Below are 20,147 nucleotides of genomic sequence, written 5' to 3'. Positions count from 1 at the left end.
CATGGTCACAATGGCCAGGGATTGAACCCACAACCTCTGGGTTGGAAAACGACCTCTCTCAGCCATGCCGCCCCTATTTGTTTATGCACTGCAGGAGTTGGTAGAGCGCCAGGCAGTAAAACATCCTGTCCCTTCCCTAATAGCCCCTTCATATTGTATAATTTCACCTTCAATTGATTATCGTTTTAACGATGGATAAGTAGTTTAGAATATAAAAAGGCAAGGAAAAATGTTGGCAAGCATTCACAGCAGATCGGGTTCTTGTGTGACACCTGTTCCTTAAAACTAAACAAAATTTTAATTCAGCCATGTTCAACTTGGTTATTTACGCGCCTGTTTTCAATAGAAGAAATGTGGCACAATAGCAAGGCTACCTAAAAAAAAAGAATCAGTTTAACAAAAGAAAAGTTCTACTTGTATTTTCAGTAACATTTTGCATACCAGTCGACCTATTTTTTCTAAAATTCCTCCAACATCAGTGGAGGATATAGCCAAATCATCTAAATGATAGTTCTTCCAGAATGACCCAAAGTTGAATACAATCTGTTTTGTCATGCTAGTTGACTTCCAAATTGTTGTCATTTCAAAACAATTGTTCACATTGGAATTAATATGAATTAATTATTGTGAATTCATTTGTTCCCGGCTCAGACCGACAGTATCACAAAACCTTTGTGAACTGTACAGGCAATGATTTGATGTCAATTTGATTATCCTCCTGTAAAACAGGCAACAACCACATAAAAAAAAAAATACTGCAACTCATCCTTGGCAAATGTGTACACTTCGTTATGGTAATTGTGTGCACTTTGTTAGGGATCTTCTCTGGTCATTTTCATGCCATTTTAATTTTCAGTTATAGTATGTGATTTATATTCTATACGGTACTTAGTCAAGTTAATTAGTGTATGTATTTTTATTGTACACTGAGCACCCAGACCCATCTTAAGTTGCAAAAAGTTTGATTTAAAGTTTTAAGGTTATCGTCACGTCACACTTTATAAAAAGAATTGCTGCACTGATACCTTGTGTGATGACAAAAAAAAAACAACACTTGTGAATCCTTGAGACTTCAGCTCAGTGACCATGAGCTGAAGTCGCCTATAACAGGCAGAGGGCAGTATGGATCCATTTTCTACAACCCTTTGAATGACAGTAAATTCAAACGGGTTGTTCAATTATTAGATGAATGAAAACCTCTGCATCATCCTTTTTAAATCTATTTGGCCATTGTTAATATATTGGAGTTAAATTGCACACTTTGGTGTATTTTTTAATCAACCTAAGCAAAGAAGACGAAGGATCTGGCTATTTGACGAAAGGCCAGCGAATAGGTAAAGGTAGAAAATCATTCCAGAAATAATGTCTCCTTGAAAGAAGCTTATGTAACTATTTGCAGACAACTGAGTTCAAATAGCACTCTGCCACTTCACCAAAAGAGGAATATAATTAATTTAACACTGATTAGATAAAGGCTTAAGGAGCTCTGTTCACATTGCTGCACTTACTTGATGCCCTTTGGCTATTAGCATTCGGAATCTTTTTTTTTTTCCAAGTCATTGTGTGACTGAGAGATAAAATGGGCTCATTTGCAAACTACACATTGTTAGCCCCACACCAGCAAGTGTTAGTAAAAGTACAAAGCAGCTGATTTGCTGTACTTTCATGATAGGTGCCTTCAAGTGGTTTGTCACAGCACACAGTACCTGTATACAGAGCCTTAAACAGACCCATTGAATTAGTTTGGTTAATCTGTAGACAGGAAAGCAAAACACACTTGAGGTCGCTGAATGAGCTGGAGCCTCATGAGATTTGTTGACGTCTGGCCAAGGTTATTTTAATGAACAAAAACTGACAAAAATTTTGTAACTCAAACTAAAATTGAAAAACATACAAATGAGTGCTTTAAAAAAAAAACTATAAATAACTGAAACTACATCTCATATTTATAAAACGAACTAAAAGGAAGTCTAAAAGTCACAAAAATATGCCTTGTTTTCATCTTTGTCAGTTAATACCCCATATGGGCTTTTGGGGTTCATTATAAATATCTTGCAGTTTGCAGTAACAGAAAAACACAACAGACAGCTGCCAGGTGATCAGATGGATCATATTCATATCGAAACATGAAACCAGACACTGGCATCCGCACTTTGTCTTCATGACAATAACCATTGTATGAACCCAGACAATGATAATTCCCTGGACTAAAGCTAATTATTTTCCTTACTTCATTCCAATGCAGCTCTTTTGTGTGAGTGCTAAAGACCCCAGAGCGTCAAAAAACCTCAAAAGCCTTCAGGATAGAGAAACACTCCCTTAATCTTTAATTTTCAAGAGATAAAATGTTTAAATATTTCAGTTACATTTGCAATGTAAATTCCGCTCTGACATCGAAGGGTTTTGAGCTCATTATGGAATGACTTTGGCTTACCTTTTAAACGCTGGAGGTTGAAGTAAAAGGCAGAGCTGGTTCAGTCCGTCCCGGGGCCGGACCGGTCCGGCCCTCCGACCCGGCCGGACGCCCTTGCTTGGGGCGGGGGGATTGGGGGTGACGAGTTTTAAAAAAGGGCTGGACTAAGCAAGGCCGGAGGTGAATTTTAGTCCGGCCCACTAATCGGTCAAAAGTTCATCTGAACCTACTCGGCGAAATGGGCAAATGACAAAAATTGCCACAGAACGCATCAAATGGGTCACTACCAACTGTGCGTACTTACTTGCATCAGAAGAAATTGAATCATTTTTCAACAAATGGAGATACAGCACGAGTTCTACAAGTGGTGGTAATATTGATGGCCTAAAGTAAGATAATTAATTAAAAAAAAAAAAAAAAAAATATATATATATATATATATATATATATATATATATATATATATATATATTCAAGTAAGCTATAGTTTTTCTCGCTAACTCATGATGTCGTTTTAGAAAAAAAAAAAAACGCTCTAGCAGGTGAAAATGTGTTTCCCCCCCACTTTTCCGCTTCCATTTTTATATATGTTACAGTACTGCATACTGTAGTCCCCTTGTTGCCTCATTTTAGATGTGATGAGTTTTATGCAGCATTTCTATAGTTTATCACAGGCAAAAGCCGTTAGCATCCCTCCCGCAGCGGCGTCATACACGGACACCTTTTTTTTTTTGGCTGGGATGCGGGCCGGAACGGGGTCTGGCCGATCATTTTTATGAATAAGGCCGGAGTGTCCAGGCCGGAAGGGTACCCGGGTCGCGGCCGGAGTGGCTGGGGTCTGACCAGCGAAAAAGGGTCAAGTGGCCAGCTCTGGTAAAAGGTGAACTTACTTGATAGTCATAAAAATTCGGGGATGATTCAAATGTGTGATATCAGGCAATGTTGGTCATGACAACCTTTGAAGCACGACAGATAAGAAAAAAGAGGTAGAAGACGTAAGGTTCTAGTAGACTTAGAAAATTTTGCCATTGTGCTATCACTATCTCTGCAGTCGGCTGGGATCACTGTAAACAAACATCGTTGGGGCCAATATCGAGACTGGCTTTTGTTACCATGACGACTGGGGGTGGAGCCCTGGTATAACAGATTCAAGGGGAAAGCAAGTGCCGCTGAAGCCTATTTAGGTATTTTCACTTGTGGAGGCAGCACTTCCTACTTTGTTGTTCTGTACTGTATCACAGTTTTTCTGTATTTTGCTGACTGAAATGTGGACTTTGCTTAAATAGTGTTGAACATGCGATCGTCAGCTTGTGATATGGTCATATCTTGACAGCCATGTGTATGTACCCTTGGGTGATTCACCATCTGGGCCTTCCTGTTCTTGTAACTTTCACTCACGCTTTCATGTACTGTATAAAGGCTTTTTGAGTGTTCTTCCAAACTTGATGAACAATTCCATTGGCCATGGCTGGAACTGCTAATTAGAATCTATTTATACTCATGTGGGAAGATGTCCAAAAAAAAAGAGCTACGGGGATGGAGGAGTGGCGTGCCGGTCCGGAAAAAAAAAAAATCAGTCTGCATGCTGTGATAGTTAAAAGAAAAAAAAGACTGTTTCCCCACAGATGGGATTGTGCCTCAGAGTTGAGGGAATAGAGCGAAATGGTACTTTATGGCATGGTTGATTGAAACAAGAACATAAGCCACCTGAGTGTCTTTCATTTCATCATAATTTCACCAAAGTGGTCCACTGGTTATGCTTGCCTTACAGTTTTGAGCTTCTGGTTTTGAATTTCATCTCTGGCCTGTGCAGTCTACATGTACGTCCATTCTTGTGTAGGGTATTCCCAAACCATGCATGATTAGGACGTTAAATTCAGGGGCGTTGCCAGAAATTGTTCAGTGGGGTGGCCAGGGTGACACGACGTCTCACTGATCGGCGCTTGTGTACATGCGCGTAGGCTGTGTGTGCGTGTAGGTGTGCAGAACCTGGCTCAACGCATCGTAATACAAGCAAGATGTGTGCATTTTATTTCATGAAACCATGACTGCGGATGATATGATAAACAATAACTTCTCAGCCATTTTCTTTGCTTGCTATGGTGTGAAAGTAAAGATTTCAATTGACAATGACTGTAAAAATCAAACATTCATTTCTAAGACGTTATTTTCCAATTTGCATTCGGATCGAATGTTAAATGAATCTTTAAATATGTGGTTAACATAAATGATAGTATCAAGGAATCTATGTGAAAATACTGCATCCATGTGAAAATAGCAGACACCCAAATTCATCCGCCACCGACTAAATGTTAGGACTCAAACAAGCAGCCATTCATCCTGACAACATTAGCATCTTTCTTTTTGCAGGATAGCAGGCTGAACTCTCAAGACACCTTATTAAACTTGCCTAAATCACACTATATCCACTGGGGTTCAAATATCCAGGATTTTCTCCTGCTCCTCTGAGATACCAAGATGGAGACAGAGCTGGACTTGGTCTTAAGCAGTCGGAGTTTTGTGCCTCACTGTTTGGGATTTCCAGCTCTATTGAGGTTCTTATACAGGTGCTTTTTCGAAGAGGTTTTACTGCTGCAGCCACCTGTTTTGCAGAGTCTCTTCAAAGATGGCTTTTAATTTGTTTGTTTGGGGTCGAATCTAACAATCCCAAAGATAAGAAAGAGTTGCTTTGATGTGATTGTTGACGAAGCCATAGCCAGCTGTGAGGTCTCTGGTAGTTGGACCTTTTTTTACCTTTTTTTTCTCCATTTTCACACTGTGAGTGTGTGCGTAATTATATTGTTATTTTTCTCTCTCAAAAACCTGTTGTGTGCTTGTTGAATAATTCATATTATATTTAATAACTTCAAATGGCAACGCTATGTATGTATGTTATGTTAATAATGACTCAGTGAGATCACTATATTGGCCCAAGACTTTTATTACGCAGTGGTAACAGGAAGCATGATTATCCAGAGATTTTACAGTTAAGTGTTTCTTTATCATTTGAAATGTGCCTTTTTTAAAAAGAGGCTCCACCCAACTGAAGCAGCCTTAATTTAGTTTAGCTACTTTTGCCATTTAAATGTAGCTTAGCTTGCCACATTTTCCAAGTAGTGTAGCTTGCAGAATACTGGGTTTAGTCAAGTCAAATATGTTCTTTACAATAATATGTTCTTTGCGCTCCACTAATCTACCTGTTGACATTCACAAGCTGAGTCGTGATTGGTCGTTACCTGTGCAAGTGTGATGTCATGAGTCGACACCAAGTGGCAAAATGGTCGCACCCTGAGATGGATAAAACGTGGATTTTGCTGCTTAATTCATATTCCACAAATGCAATTTTAATCAGAATGGCGTGTTTAGACTCATAGGGGGCTCATAAAACATATTATTTTTAAGAACATTTTTGACATCACTTTAAGATACTTGGCATCTGTTTTCTACACAGTATGTTACTGTAGCTTTGTTAAATCTGTCCCAAAACATTGAAAAGTAATTTCTCTGTCTTAAGTTATTGTGCTTCTCTTGGGGGCTAGCCCCTTCTGTACATGAAAACCGAATGACGTCCTTGTGTCCAACTAGAAACTGTTATGTTCCCCTTTAAAGTATGAAAAATACAGAATACAAGACAGTTCATGCCTGTTATTTTCTTTATTATTTGTGGCCATCAATTAAAATGTTGCCATGATATTGGCCCTGTTCGTCATATACAGTCTATCATCATATTTATGAACTTAAACATTCCTTCTGCTATTTTCCATCGGACTAATATCTAAATCTTGAATTTGTGCTTGCAACAAATTGGCCCTTGACGTTATTGAGAATGGGGAAATTATTTTCCTGGACCAGATTAGTAAAGCAGTCCTGCCTGTTTCACAATAAGCGCATTAAAGATCTTTCTAATTTTTCGCACTGAAATCATGAGAGGAATACAGAATAGAGCATCGCGGCCATGTTCTATTTAGGTCAGGCATTTTTCAGCAAGTACCGGTAGATATTTTTTTTTTTTTTTTGAAGTAGGCAGGCTAAAAGAGTGTTAAATCCTGTATCTCAGGGCACCACAAAGCAGCCCTTTGCTGCATCTGAGTACATTTAACGCTGTGTCGAATGTCTCCAGCCCGCTGCAGCTGTGGAGCAGATGAATTCACGGGGCTCAACTTCCTTCTCCCACAAACTTGTGTGGACGGGTTGTGGGCTGTAAGACACCAGAACAGATGCTCTGTCCTCGAGCCATATCTGCACATAAAATGAATGTGACACAAAAATTCACAAGGATGAAACTGTCTCTGTACAGCTGGTTCTTACGGGGAATGTGTATAATAATAATTGATTAATTGATTATTAGGATTTTTTTTTGTGTGTTTTGCACTGATTGGTTTTCCTCACAGGTTCTGAGTAGGGAGAATATTATATGTTGTAACTTGTACTCACCTTTGTCTTCTTCATGCCAAAGCCCGCTGAACATTTTGGCTTATATCTAATAAATGTGATTTTGACAAATAAAATTTCCATTTAAAGATTATGGTTGTTAAGTTTTTGTCCTGATAATATTAGAAATGGCTATGGGGAATAGTTTTACCTGCATTTGATTTACTGGGCTGATATTTGAAAATCATCACTGTTAGTAGTACTGAACTATTGTTTCAGGATATTTTTCTTTTATCTCCTCCTTCCAGTTGGCAAATAAAATGATGTATTTTTTCCGGTTACTTTCCTGGGGTGATGTTTTTTGTCTTGTTTCTGGTTCCCTTCTCGCAGCCGTCACAATGTATTCTGAATACAAAAAAGTGAAAAGGAGCAACAACCGCTTCATCTTGTCAAGTTTCTACATTTGTTTGGACAACAACTGGTTACAAAAAATATGGAAATGTTTGCCTTCTCGCTTTCTTCTTCTTCTTCTTCAGAAATACTAAACAAATCGACAAATAGCAGTGGGATCAAAAAAGACAGATCAAAACGTTGCTCCAATGCATAATTCATCATCTGGATGCATACTTTTATCATATCAGGACATTTCTGAAGTAATATCAGTAGCCAGCCATCATCTGTTTACACATCTTGGCATTCCTTGCGCACATCCTACCGTGTGCCATCTACAATGATGTTAGGTTTTTTTTCTTTTACTGGGAGTGTATGCTGTCCTATGTTATGTGTAAGTGGCCAGTAAATGGCACTGCTTTGAGGAAATATGGTATCAGATGAGCCGTAAGGCATTCAGTCATGTTTAAAAATCCATGCAATCAAGCATTTCTTATTGCAGTGAGACAAATGCAACTTTTAAGGTCCATAAATCAGCGTAGGCCTGTTTTCTGTGCAGCTTGTGTATCAGGAATGGGAACATTTATTTTGGAGTTTGCCTGTATATTACAACAAGAGCTCTGAGCTCGCTTTAAAAGAATTGACATTAAATGGCCATTCCTGTGAGCACCAAATTGGTTTTTAATATGAGTGTTGTCGGGGATATATCGCATTGTGCTTCATTGCCCCATGTAGGCGTCATTTAAAAATTAATACTAATTTGTTTTCATTGTGAAATGGAAATATTATGTTAATTCAATTAGGACAAAAATATGCCAATTCAACAAAATTGTAAGTACCATAATATTACATTTCCTAATGGAGCTGAATGTAACTAGTAACTACCACATTTAGCACTGCAGCCTGCTAATTTGGCTCCTTTTGTGCAGTTCAGTCAGTTATTTCTCTCTCCAGCTCTAGTGCACCCAATTCTTACCATGTGGGTGACCTCACACATAATGAGGAAAATGCAACACTCTACATGTAACGTGACCACCCACAATCATTCCCAAACCAGATGTCTTTTGCAGTACCAAGAATGACCTGTAAGAGGCAGCAATGTGTCACATGGCATCCAATATTCTGGAATATACAAAGAAGAAAGAGTTGTACAATTGTAGAAGCTAAACTAGCTCTTTAGCTTATGTGGTAACACCATTGCAGTCTCAAACTCTTCATCTTTTCATTTTATTGTGGTGAATGACTTGTGAGACATATTACCAATTCTTGGTGTTGACCAAGTGTGTGTGTGTGTGTGTGTGTGTGTGTGTGTGTGTGGGTGGGGGGGGGCGCATCCGTGTGCCCACTGTACTTAAACAGAAATTGAAAGGAATCACTACTTTGTCACTTGTCTTGTCTGGCTCCAGTTTTTATCCTTTTAGACACACACTAATTAGCGAGACCTAAGAAGAACTATTAGGTTACCAGTGTTTGATAATGTTTCCACTACTCTTCTTCACAGTCAGATGTGAAATTCCACATGAATTATCTCCAAAGGGAACCAAACCTCCTTTGAAACGGGCCACCTTGTTGAGCTGTGAGACGCAGCTGTCCTGAATCTCTCCACTGGGTAAGGTAGTGTGGAGTGCATCTGTCAATAATTAAGCTTGTTCTCATTTTAAACTGTGTTGCAGGTGTTGCATCTTCAGAAGTGCCATTTTCTTTTATTCATATAAGGCACAAACATTCTAAAGCATTTTTACTTCTTTCAGAGACCACTATTTGGTACCATTCCTACTTTTCCGGGACACAAACCATGATTAATGTAACACTTGTCTCATTAATCTTGATGTTTGAAACCTGAAAACGGAACTATATATTTTTTATCTCTTCAAGTTCACCTTGTGAGAGTTTGCTGGAGTTATTTCCCCTAATAGTGGCCTCTGATCAAATAGACACCATGCCACAATTAACTTTGAGTGCATATACACTTAAATGCCACACCTCAAATACTGTAGATGGGCCCCATAGGAGTAAAAATAACAGGTAATGTCATTGGGTGCCTGTTATAACCTACTCCTACACAGTTCTTTTGGTGACTTTAGTTATTATGTATATATTGTATATTGTAATATATTTACATGCAATCATGTCAAATTATTTGTGGGTAAAAAATGTAAAACAAACAAAGAAACAAAAAAAGAATATATATATATATATATATATATATATATATATATATATATATATATATATATATCCAAAGGTGGGCATTTTACTCAAGTTTGCCAGTTCGTCATTCGTCTTCTGTCAGCAGCTTGGGTACCTGTCCATCATCCGTCAAGTCGTCTATTTTTCAAGCCAAACCAAACTGTCTGCCATTATTTTAGCCACGCTTCCATCAGTAAACATCAATGGTCCACCAGTCCGTATAGCGTCAAGCCAGGAAAAACAAGAAAATGGACAAAATAGACGATTACATAAACTGAAAAAAAAGGACTTTCGTCTATGCTTAGTCTGACTATTTATTTTTTCAATTTCCTGTCTATCGCCTACAAAATAGGCGGACCGGTCCGTCACATATGCGGTATGCCCAGTTCTGAGTAATAGTAATACAAATTGTGACTCATGTTATTTAGAACAACAATCATGACATCATGTTATTGTGCCCTTTAGTTACAAAACTTTAGTATTCTCATTATTATGTACATTTCAATGACCTACGGCGTGTTAAAGTAGTCCAGAGAGTAATCCAGAGGACCAAGAGGATGAAAACTGTCCCAAATAAACGTGCTGACCTAGATGTTCTGAATCCTAAATAAGTCATATGGTCCCGGTCCATTTGAGAAGTTCCATAATTCTCTGGAGTTGTCAATGGATTGCCTCAAAGTTTGATGAGATAGACAAAGGTTAAAATCCCCCACAGGTATTATGGAATGTAAAAATATGCAGAAATCATCGTAGTGGAAATTCCCACCATTAAAGCCGAGTTATGCACACCTTAAAATGTAAGCAACATTTCAGATGGAACACCTTCTCTAATCTTCAGCAGAAAGGCTTTTAAGCTATAAATGGCTCAAGCAGGGTGTCAAGAGTAAACAACATTTAGCTGGAGGCATATGCAACACCTCAGGCTACTGAGTCGGAGGAAATGTCTCCCTTGAACCAGCTGTCATTTGGTATTTTAGTACTACACTAACTGGACACTGGAAGTCATGAATTAACATGGTTTTCACTATTTCGCTTGTACATTGCAGTTTAAAATATCAACGCACGATACCTAGAGGTGTTTTAGTTGTACTATGGAAATTACAACCAAAATGATAAACACATAAAGAGAAAGCCAATCAAACATTCCCTTACAACAAAGTTTACACCACAGACTTTCAAATAAGTCCATCCATGCAAGACAAGATCATTTTCCCAACTTAAGGAATCCTCATAAATCACGTGCCGTAAATCATTTCTGTCTCCAAGCCAATGAATCCGGCAGCGTCGATTGTGGCTGAGAGCCTTTCGGAAAGTACTGTACTGTACTGTACATCGGAAATACACAGCGTCTTCCTCCATTTAGCATGATGAATAGTTCTACTATCTTTGCCAAAACAACAAAGCACTTGGAGACAAAAGACTCTGATGATGAATAGTTTTTTTTTTTCAGCTACTATATGCAAAACTGTGTGTGTATGTGTGCGCGTGTGAGTGCGTGTTTGTGAAGGGTATTTCCGTCATCATGAGAAACTTTCCATGTCATTTCCCCCATGATCCATCCATGAGAATCGCAAAATGTGCTTGCAAATTGATGCATGAAGGTGGCGGTTGGTTCCCCTTGCACGGGTCCGTTTGGGGGTTTTAGTGGTTAGGGTTAAATGAGCAGGCAATTATGGTTGCTATGGCAAAAAATTACCTTCAAATACACTTAGCTGACAGATGGAGCAAATGACTCTTTTGGCAGTGCAGTACTAAAAGGCCAAACATTTGTTTTTGTGTGTCTGTGCTGGTTTTGTGTGTTGTTTATGTCTAATTTTGAAGAGTGAAGCAGCATTCTTACTATTGGTACGACTCTGAAAGAATGTCACACCATGTAATACGCCGCGCACAAATGGCCCTGAACAGGATAATTGGTAGAAAATTAAAGAATGAATATCAATATCACAGTCACTGTACCGAATGTGTACAATTATCAGTTACATTTGTAAACACATAAAAATTGTGAACATGTTCAAAATAGAACTGTGACCTCTGTACACAGAAAAAGGAACATAAATGCAGTGGAATACACACTCGACGAAATAAAATTGAGTAAATTCAACGCACCATTTTTTTCAGTGTAGGGTCGCGCAGTGTAGAAGCCATCAATATTTTACAATGTATAAAAGTACTCAGCTGTGCCACATCTGGAGCAGTTCAGAACCAATATTTATCTAATAACATGATAAAAAATCTAAACAGTGTATATAAAATATATCATACTCATCAGATATGCTGATTAAGTTTTCAAGTCCGTTTTGCTAGTCGAAATTGGCTGTACCAAGTTTTGCCCTGGCCAACCAATCAGAGGGCTGAAAAATGCTGACATCATTGAGGGCCGGCTCACTGGCCTGGTGGGGATGAATTTGAGATTTTAATTGGTTAAAGTAACAGTCCCATTGCTAAAATGGTTGAAGTTACGGCCAGAACTACTGAATGAATGACCCTGGGTAGATTAGATTGGCATGGGAGCTAGAGGCTGAAATCTGATTGGACAACAAATTTTCAAACACACAGCCTACTAGAAGCAATGCAGCCAAGAGTAAAGTTCACTCTGCTTTGTTGTTAGGTGCATGTGTTGGCTATATCCATGTTTTTAGAGGACACAAATTTAAAAACTCCTCATGCACTACCAAAATGAACTGTCTTTGGTTGTGGTGGGGGAAAAAAAAAAATCATTGTGTACTTTTGAGAGCAGTGATGTAGTGGCGACTTAAAATATTTCATGGCTGATAGCGTCTCTGCAAACTAGGCGGATAGGTTTGCGTTTAAATTCCAGTGAACATATACTGGAACATTATTACATCATTTAGTTATTACACACTGAGGTGCTAAAACGCTCAACATCGTAATTAATTACACAACGCAGAAACTTCTCAAGGTCATAAGCGAGCCACATTTGACTATGGATGGTGCATACATAAACCTTTGCTGTAAATGAGCTCTCACATCTGGCTTTATCATCTTTCCGCTTCGCGTTACATTGAGGTTTTTTGTTGTGTGTGTCTGGCACTCTAAAGTGGATTTTACTAAATCACACAGTGCAAAGTATAGTAATCCCGGGCAAAGCGAGAGTGGAAGACGGAAAATGAATGCTAAGGACAGCGCCCGTATTTACTGTAGGTGGCCATTCAACTGCCCTCATATATGGGGAGAGACACTTTTAAAAGCGCTTGTTCTCTCAACCTTTGTTAGTTTGGTGATTTTCTGTAGCTACCTGCTTCCACGTCTTCCCTAAAAAGAACACCGTGCACTGCTAAATTCCACACGTCAATTGGCCTGTTACCAAGTGCAAACCATGTGGCAAAAGTCTCATGAGTGCTAATGGAGATCTGGAAATGCGTGTGTGCTGTGCTGTGCTGGTCATTTGACGTACACCACACTATAAGAGCAGTAAGCACACGTCGATTTTTTTCCCTCATCATGTGTGGAGTCAAATTCTAGAAAATCAATAAGATGATAAAAATTGCGCGTGCAGCACATTATCCAATGCTGTATAATTGATGTCCACAGTTTGTTGCGGAGCCGTGCATTGGTATTTGGGGCAAATCTGGATAAGGGTGGAATTAAAAAAAAAAATTTTTTTACATGTTGCTGTCTGCTTACATCGGGACCAAGTGGGGCTGTTGACATGCATGTTGTGATATACTGTATATCACTGTGTTGCCTGGCTGGCATGACACTATTTGTATTCGTTTTCAATCAAACAAGTCAGACAGGTTTGGGATTGTTCAGCCTTAGCAAAGGTCTGTCTTTGTACTTGCTATTGTCATGCAAAGGACATCTGGGAGAGAAATTGGAAAGTCCATGATTTATCCTTTATTTTGCTGCATGATGGAGGAGGAATAAATGAGGCATATGCAAATCCGGCAAGTTAATTTTCGCTCTGACTGTACGGCTTTTAATGCACCCTCCTGTGAGTTCCATGTTTTCAGTCTTTAAAAAAAAACATTAATGCAGTAAACAGAAACAAAAAAAGCACGAGGCGTGTGTACGTGCAGGGACAGACAGTATAGTATAGCAGTTCCGGAGCTGATTCAGCACTATCTGGAGAACATGCTTCAAGCACAGGGCCTGAAAGAAGATCTGTGCTGGCGGCTAGGCTTTCACATCTCAAATTTATATGATGGAAAATGCTTTATTGAGAACAGTAACCTTATAATACTGATTTTTTTACGGTGGGCAGCACGGCATCTGCAACAGTATCTGCGAGCGCTTTTCCCTCAAACTTGGATGGGCGTATTTTTAGGTTTGAAAATATTGAGCACAATTTGTTTACAGAATGTGGTCACTGCAGCGTTAAGAGACGAAAACGCATTGTTCTTCATAGCGTTTGTTCTCAGGGTCATGGGCATGCTGGAGCCCATCCCATCTGGCTTTGGGCGAGAGGCGGGGTCACCAGCAAAAAGAAGGACACACACACACACACACACACAAAAAAAATCTTTAAACTTACGTTCACACCTGTGGACAATTTACATTCTTCAATAACCCCCACACGCATGTATTTGAAATGTGGGAGGAAGACACAGAAGCACGCAAACTACACACTGGGATATTCAAACCAGGATTCGAACCGGAAACGTCTGGCAAAACAAACACATTATTTAAAAAAAATGACAGATGCAAATTTACACTGCAGTGTAAGCACCGACAAATTTGATGCAATAGGTGTATCCATCTTTAAATACTGTCAGCAAAATAATTACCGAGAGCTCATGTGGAGGTTACCCTCATTTAAATCAGTGGGGGGGGGGGAGACTCAGTCCAGGTTATATAACAGTTAATATTTTGTGTTGTGTCTTGTGGAGTTCAGTGTTTGTAGATTGTTTCATGTCAGTGCAGTCAAGTTATGTGTCACGTGAAGTCCACGCGTACATGAAAATAGCCAAAATCGCCTGTTACACATGTATGCATTGAATCAGAATCGGACACTTTGACTTGCAGTGAAAATCCAGCCATCGTCTCATGAAAGCAGAGAGACTGAGACCATTCGATACAAGGGAGGAACTTCCTAAAGCACCCTCAGGGCTCGTTCCTTCATCGGCCCCCACAGAGCCTCATCTGGCCGGTTTCCTTGGCGCAGGTTCACAGTCTGCACTAACTTCTGTGGTCTGAAACATTTTCTTAACTTGAGCCTTCCTACCATAATGGAACAAGTGTAATTGGCCTCATGAGGCTGTAAAGCCTACTGCTCGCTCTTCCGTGGACACCGGCAGTGAGCTTGGCTGCTGTCCATGGTGCTGATGGTGGCATCGGGAAGGCAGAATCCTTTCATGCTGCTCAGTGTTGGGCCAGACACAAAACTTTGTGTACTTCAGAATCTCTCGTATATTATTTTACACCGCCAAATGCACAAACAACTCCATTTGTATTGCAACGTGACCGAATGTTTGGATGCTAACCTCAATCCAGCATACCAAAAATGTGTACTTTTTATCTTTAGTGCATTGCGTGTGTGGAGTGTGACTGTGTTGCTTTATAGGCTTGGATCTACTCAATTGAGGCTCCTCATACCAAAATATTTTCTCTTTGGGTATTATTTTTCTATTTCGCTGTTCTCATTAAAGATGGCAGATGAGCTGGAGCCTATGCCAGCTGACTTTTGGCAAGACGCTGAGTATGCTACCACCTGGACTGATTTCTGATGTCAGGCGTAATCCTTGCATCTCTAAAACTTTTCAGGAAACCAAATGTCATCTGTCATGTGTCTTTTTGTTGACTTTGCTTAACCCATTTAGGCCGGGAGCGCATAACCGCGTTTCTACCACTAGTTCCGGGAGCGCTGTTGAATCTTACAACCTCTACAGCAGGCAAAGCGTATACATTTTCCTTTTTTTTTTTTTTTAAGGAGGAAATCAACCCAAGCACATTTTTCAAGAATATGTTCCCAGCAGGCCCACTAGTTGAAATATGGCATTCTGATTAATTTTGCGTTTGTGGAATAAGAGTTATTCAACCTGGTTTTAGCTGTCTCAAGGGCGGCCATTTTGTCACTTCAGTCAACTGAAAATGACACCACAACTGCCAAGGGCTCAGGTAACGATCAATCGTGGCTCAGCTTCAGAAAACAGGTCATCCGTGAGAACATGCCAACCCCACACAAGAGTCCAGTTTTGAACTCAGATACTGTGAGGCAGAAGTGATAACCGCTATTTCACTGTGCTACCCGCAGAGTCAAATAAATGAAAAAAAATGTGGGTTTGTTTTTTCACTTCTTCACAGACTTTCTCAAAGCTGGACTTTAATCAACGGAACACATGTGCAATTATAATTGCAGAACTCCTTAAATGATCACAATAGCAATATTTTTAGCAGAACAAAACTTTGTCCCATTTCCCCTCTCTAATTAGCTACAGAAGTAATACAAAAGGTCCCTCCTCTCCCATCATTAGCATTTGCTGTGCTTGGCTTCTTTGCTCCCTGTGGTTCTGCGACTGCATCCACATTTTACTGCCTGTGTGTGTATGTGTGTGCGTGCCCCCTCCTCATTATGGCCATAAAGAATATGGCCCACTGCGGAGCCAGCGAGGTGACAGTTTCACCCCTGATCATCGTAAAGATTGAGATGAGAAACTACAGTAAAGCTGAGTACACACATAGCGCCAATCAGGCCAAATCGGAACATTTGCTGTCCATTGCGATCAAAGCTGTAAAGGACTGATTATTGGATGAGCGATTATTGTGTGGTGTGAGGCGTGTTAAAGGTGATTTTTCCCTTCCCGATCTGCTTGGAAAGAAGTCTGGGTTGACAATCATAAATGTTGAAGTTGAAACTTTCCAAATACGTCTGTTTATTTTACTCATTTGCTAGCTTGTGCATTAAATATTAGCGTTACGCGACAGAGACAACTTGACATGCGTTAAGGGTCAGCCATGGATGGATGTAACGGAGAAAATCCGGTTACTTTTCAAAATAAAATGTTTTTCAGCCTCAGATAATAAATAAACAGGAAGTACGGTACTTTGTTATTCTCTTTCCTTTCGTTCATTTGTGCAGCCGGTCCGCGGCCCGATGGTTGGGGAGCCCTGCACTACAGTATCTCATTTTCCATCCGAGTCCATTCTGTGAATTGAAGGACTTCCGGAATTATAAAAGTATGGAGGCATATGACAGGTTTGTATCTGGCTGGCTTCGCGATGTGTCTGTTTGCAATTTATATGATGGCGACCGGAGGGTTGTGAGAGCTAAGTGCTTCATTCATTCAAGAAATACAGCACTACCTAAGAAATAAGATGCATGCTCGATTGGCATGAAATCACTTTCCTGGTTTCATCGTTTTGAAATGGGCTTACCCAGTTTAAAAACAACATAGACCAGTATGGTTTTGTTTTGGTGCTAGTCTCATCAGCTACTAGCGGGGCAACGAGCCCGCACGAACACACTACTACAGGACAGTCCGTTTTTTAATTTATCTTTTTTAGCAGGGTAGTCTAACTAAATACTACCGTTAAAGAATAGAACAATGAGCGATCGTATTTTAGCAGAGAATCTTTTACCTGTGACAAAGTGATCCGAGCAAATTCGAACATAGTCGGAGTTTGGTAGGTTGGGTCCGTTTATTGCTGCCAGACACGGTCATCTTCATCTTTCTTTTTTTATTTTTTTTTATTTGTGATCACTTTCGTTAGTCTGTAGAATCCTTTTCCATCTTTCCCCCTTGAATTGTACAGCCAACAACAGCACACTTTGTAGGCATGGCAAACGTCGTTCCTGCTTCGCTGAAGAATAACAAATGAACCGGTAAAAAAAAAAAAATGGACGCGGGGCAGTGCATTCTGGGCAATCCTGAGAATTCGAAAGGTTCTATCGGCGAAAAAAAAATCAATCAATTGCAAAACATGGATGCAAAGTGCACAGCAAAAACGCTTGCTTCATGAGACTCTCACTTATACGAGCAAACACGTATTTACAATTTGCTGATAAAGCTTGACTGTATGCAGCGTGTTCTCCTTCCCGTACCATCATAGCACAAGTGTTGTGTGGGATTTTTTTAAGCAGCGCTAAAGCTCAAGAGGACAATAGATGTTTCCCACCCCACTTTTCAATGCAATTTGTCAGTCAGCAGCGGTTATACAAACCAGAGAGAGAGAAAGAGAGAGAGAAAGAGAGAGGGGGGTTACAAGAGAGAGGAGCTGCAGCACGTTGAGATTTACCAATCGGAACAAGTGAGTTCTACAGGTGGGCAGCATTTTTAACTAATCCCATTGCTGCATTTACCAGCGTTCAGTGGCATCTAAAGCAGAGGGGAAAGCGCGTCAATTCCGGTGTGGATCTCGCTCGGTACATTCCTACTGTGCTTGCCTTGCACGCACCGTGCAGGGAGAAGTTGCTTTTAGTGGTGCAGTTGCAGACTCCGCCGGAACATGAACTCGTCAGCAGGTGTGGGCAACTACCGCCGGACGTCCATCAAGGGAGAAAAGGTACATGTTTCTCATGTGGTTATTGACTCGTTAAAGAAATAACGTGACATCGATGTGCATTGCTGTTCTTGTGACATGTTGTTCTTATGTATTTTAACGGAGACAAACCACATCAGTGTTTCTATCCTTATTTCTCCTGCTACCCAGGTCGAACTTTTTCCAAATGTTGCTTTGACTAACATAGTCCATCATTCACAGTAGAAGTTCTCGTGCTGTTCTACTCGGCCAATCGTTGCAATAACACATTGTGACAGGGAGATCGTAAGATGAGAAATGCAGTTGCTGGGCTGAAATGGATGATTAACACGACTGCCTTACAGTCAAAGAGGTTGAGGGTTTGAATCTTTGTGCAGGCCCTCCTGTGTGTAATTGCATGTTCTAATCGTGATTTCATGTGCTTTTTTGTCGGGTAGGTTCCAGCTGCCTCCCTCGTCCCCAAAACATGCACGTGAGGTTAATTGAAAACCAAGTCACCTCTGTCAAACTCAAGGCCCTTTGCATCATTTTTTGTTGCCCATTAAACCAATTAAAATGTTCTTTCATTTTGACAAAAAATCTCTCCCAAAACAGAAAATTGCACCCCTCACACTAAATTTGCTAAAGTCGTTGCATATGCAAATATATTTTTTTTTTTTTGCTTGACATTTAATGTCAAATTAAATTTTTCAAAAATGCACCACGTTTGACATGTGACCCCGCCTCACAGTTCTGAAGTTGGGGGTTCAAATGCAGGCTCCAAACTCTGTGAATTTTCTCACTTGAGGGAGTTTTTGGGGGGGAACTCCAACTTCTTCCCAAATTCCAAAAACATACCTCTCGGATTTAATGAAGACTCTAAATTGTCCTCGAGTGTGAATGCTTGTTTGTATACATGTGCCCTGCAATTGGCTGGCAACCTGTTCAGGGTGCACACCGCTTGTGCCCAAACCTCTGCTGGAATAGGGCGCAGCTACATGGATGGATGGATGACCTTATACTTCTATATAATAACAAAGGGGCAATTGTGGTTACATAATAATATCATGAGGTGATTATATATTCAGATTTTCACTGATGTCTTGGCCCTCTGAGGGAAAGCACGATCTGCCCACAATTTAGTCGAAATTGTCCAGGTTTGACTGGTTATTTCTCTTTGTTGCCAGTCCAGGGCAAGTGCAATTAGAAAATGGATGACTGGGTGAGGTAAAATGCCAAATAAAAAAAAAAATGAATTCAGAATGTATCGGAGCATCGGGAACATACAATAAAGACTGTGACATTATGACAATTACACCAACCAATACTGGGATATCCTTTTCTGTTATTTTCAGCTTTATCATAATTGATCAAGTTGTGCACCTTTGCTAGATTGTGTAATGCCTACCTAAAGAGAAGTCAACCCCAAAATTTACTTTAGAAGAATATGTTCTATGCAGGCCCACTAGTCGAAACATGGCATTCTGATTAATATTGCGTTCGTGGAATATGAGTTAAGCAGTAAAATCCACCCATTTTTGTCCATCTCACGGGGCGGCCATTTTGCCACTTGCTGTCAACTGAAATGACATCACAGTTGCTCAGGGCTCGGGTACATTTTCAGTCGACAGCAAGTGACAAAATGGCCGCCCCCTGAGATAGACAAAAACGGGTGTATTTTACTCATATTCCACAAACGCAACATGAATCAGAATGCCATATTTAGACTAGTGAAGCCGCACAGAACATATTGCAAAGATATTTTCTGGGTTGACTTCCTCTTTAAGCTGAACGGATTTCTCCCCTCAGTGGAAAAATATGAGCTATATTCTTTTCTTTCATGTCGTCACGGCCCAGCAATAGCACTCCCACAATGCCGTTTCCATGAAAGACCTGCTTGAAAGATCCAACGTTAACGTGAATTACACAGACACGTCTATTGTTGGGTTCACTAAAGGGAGAAAAGAAAATGTGTCAGTGCATGCAACTCTTTTCTTTGTTGAAGCAGAGGAAGTTAAATCATCGCAAGCCCGTCTGCCTCCGGAGGGCATGTCGGCCCACAAATTGCTTTGAGTTCATGCCTCCAAGTTATCCTGAGTTTATACACAGGTTTACAAAATAATATCTGCTATTTTCTATTCCGCTTATCCTCAGTTGGTTGTGCTCAGCTGACTGGCAAAAAGGCAGGCTATACCCTGGACTGGTTGCTAGCCAATCACAGGGCAATGTCTGGTAAATTATGCATTTTATTTTTATTTTTTTACAATTTAAAACACTTCTCAAATGTCTCAATAAGATGTCAGTGACATGCTTTTATCAAAATCCCCACGGGGAAGAGTGAGTCAATAAAAGCATTTCAATTCGT

General features: G+C 40.0%; 1 protein-coding gene across 1 annotated transcript in view; it reads left to right on the top strand.

Moving 5' to 3' along the window:
• The first annotated feature begins 17,493 nt into the window (after positions 1–17,493).
• dpp6b (dipeptidyl-peptidase 6b) overlaps positions 17,494–20,147 on the top strand; it is an 80,701-nt gene continuing 78,047 nt past the window's right edge. Inside the window, exon 1 of the mRNA XM_086043369.1 lies at positions 17,494–17,827. Coding sequence (XP_085899495.1) covers positions 17,771–17,827 — 57 coding nt within the window. The 5' untranslated portion in view covers positions 17,494–17,770. The remainder of the gene's footprint in view (positions 17,828–20,147) is intronic.

This window comes from Filicampus tigris, chromosome 10 (genome assembly GCF_054856515.1).
Source record: "Filicampus tigris isolate MCC_2025a chromosome 10, RoL_Ftig_1.0, whole genome shotgun sequence".
Lineage (NCBI taxonomy): Eukaryota > Metazoa > Chordata > Actinopteri > Syngnathiformes > Syngnathidae > Filicampus > Filicampus tigris.
This window is presented reverse-complemented; position numbering and strand designations above follow the sequence as displayed.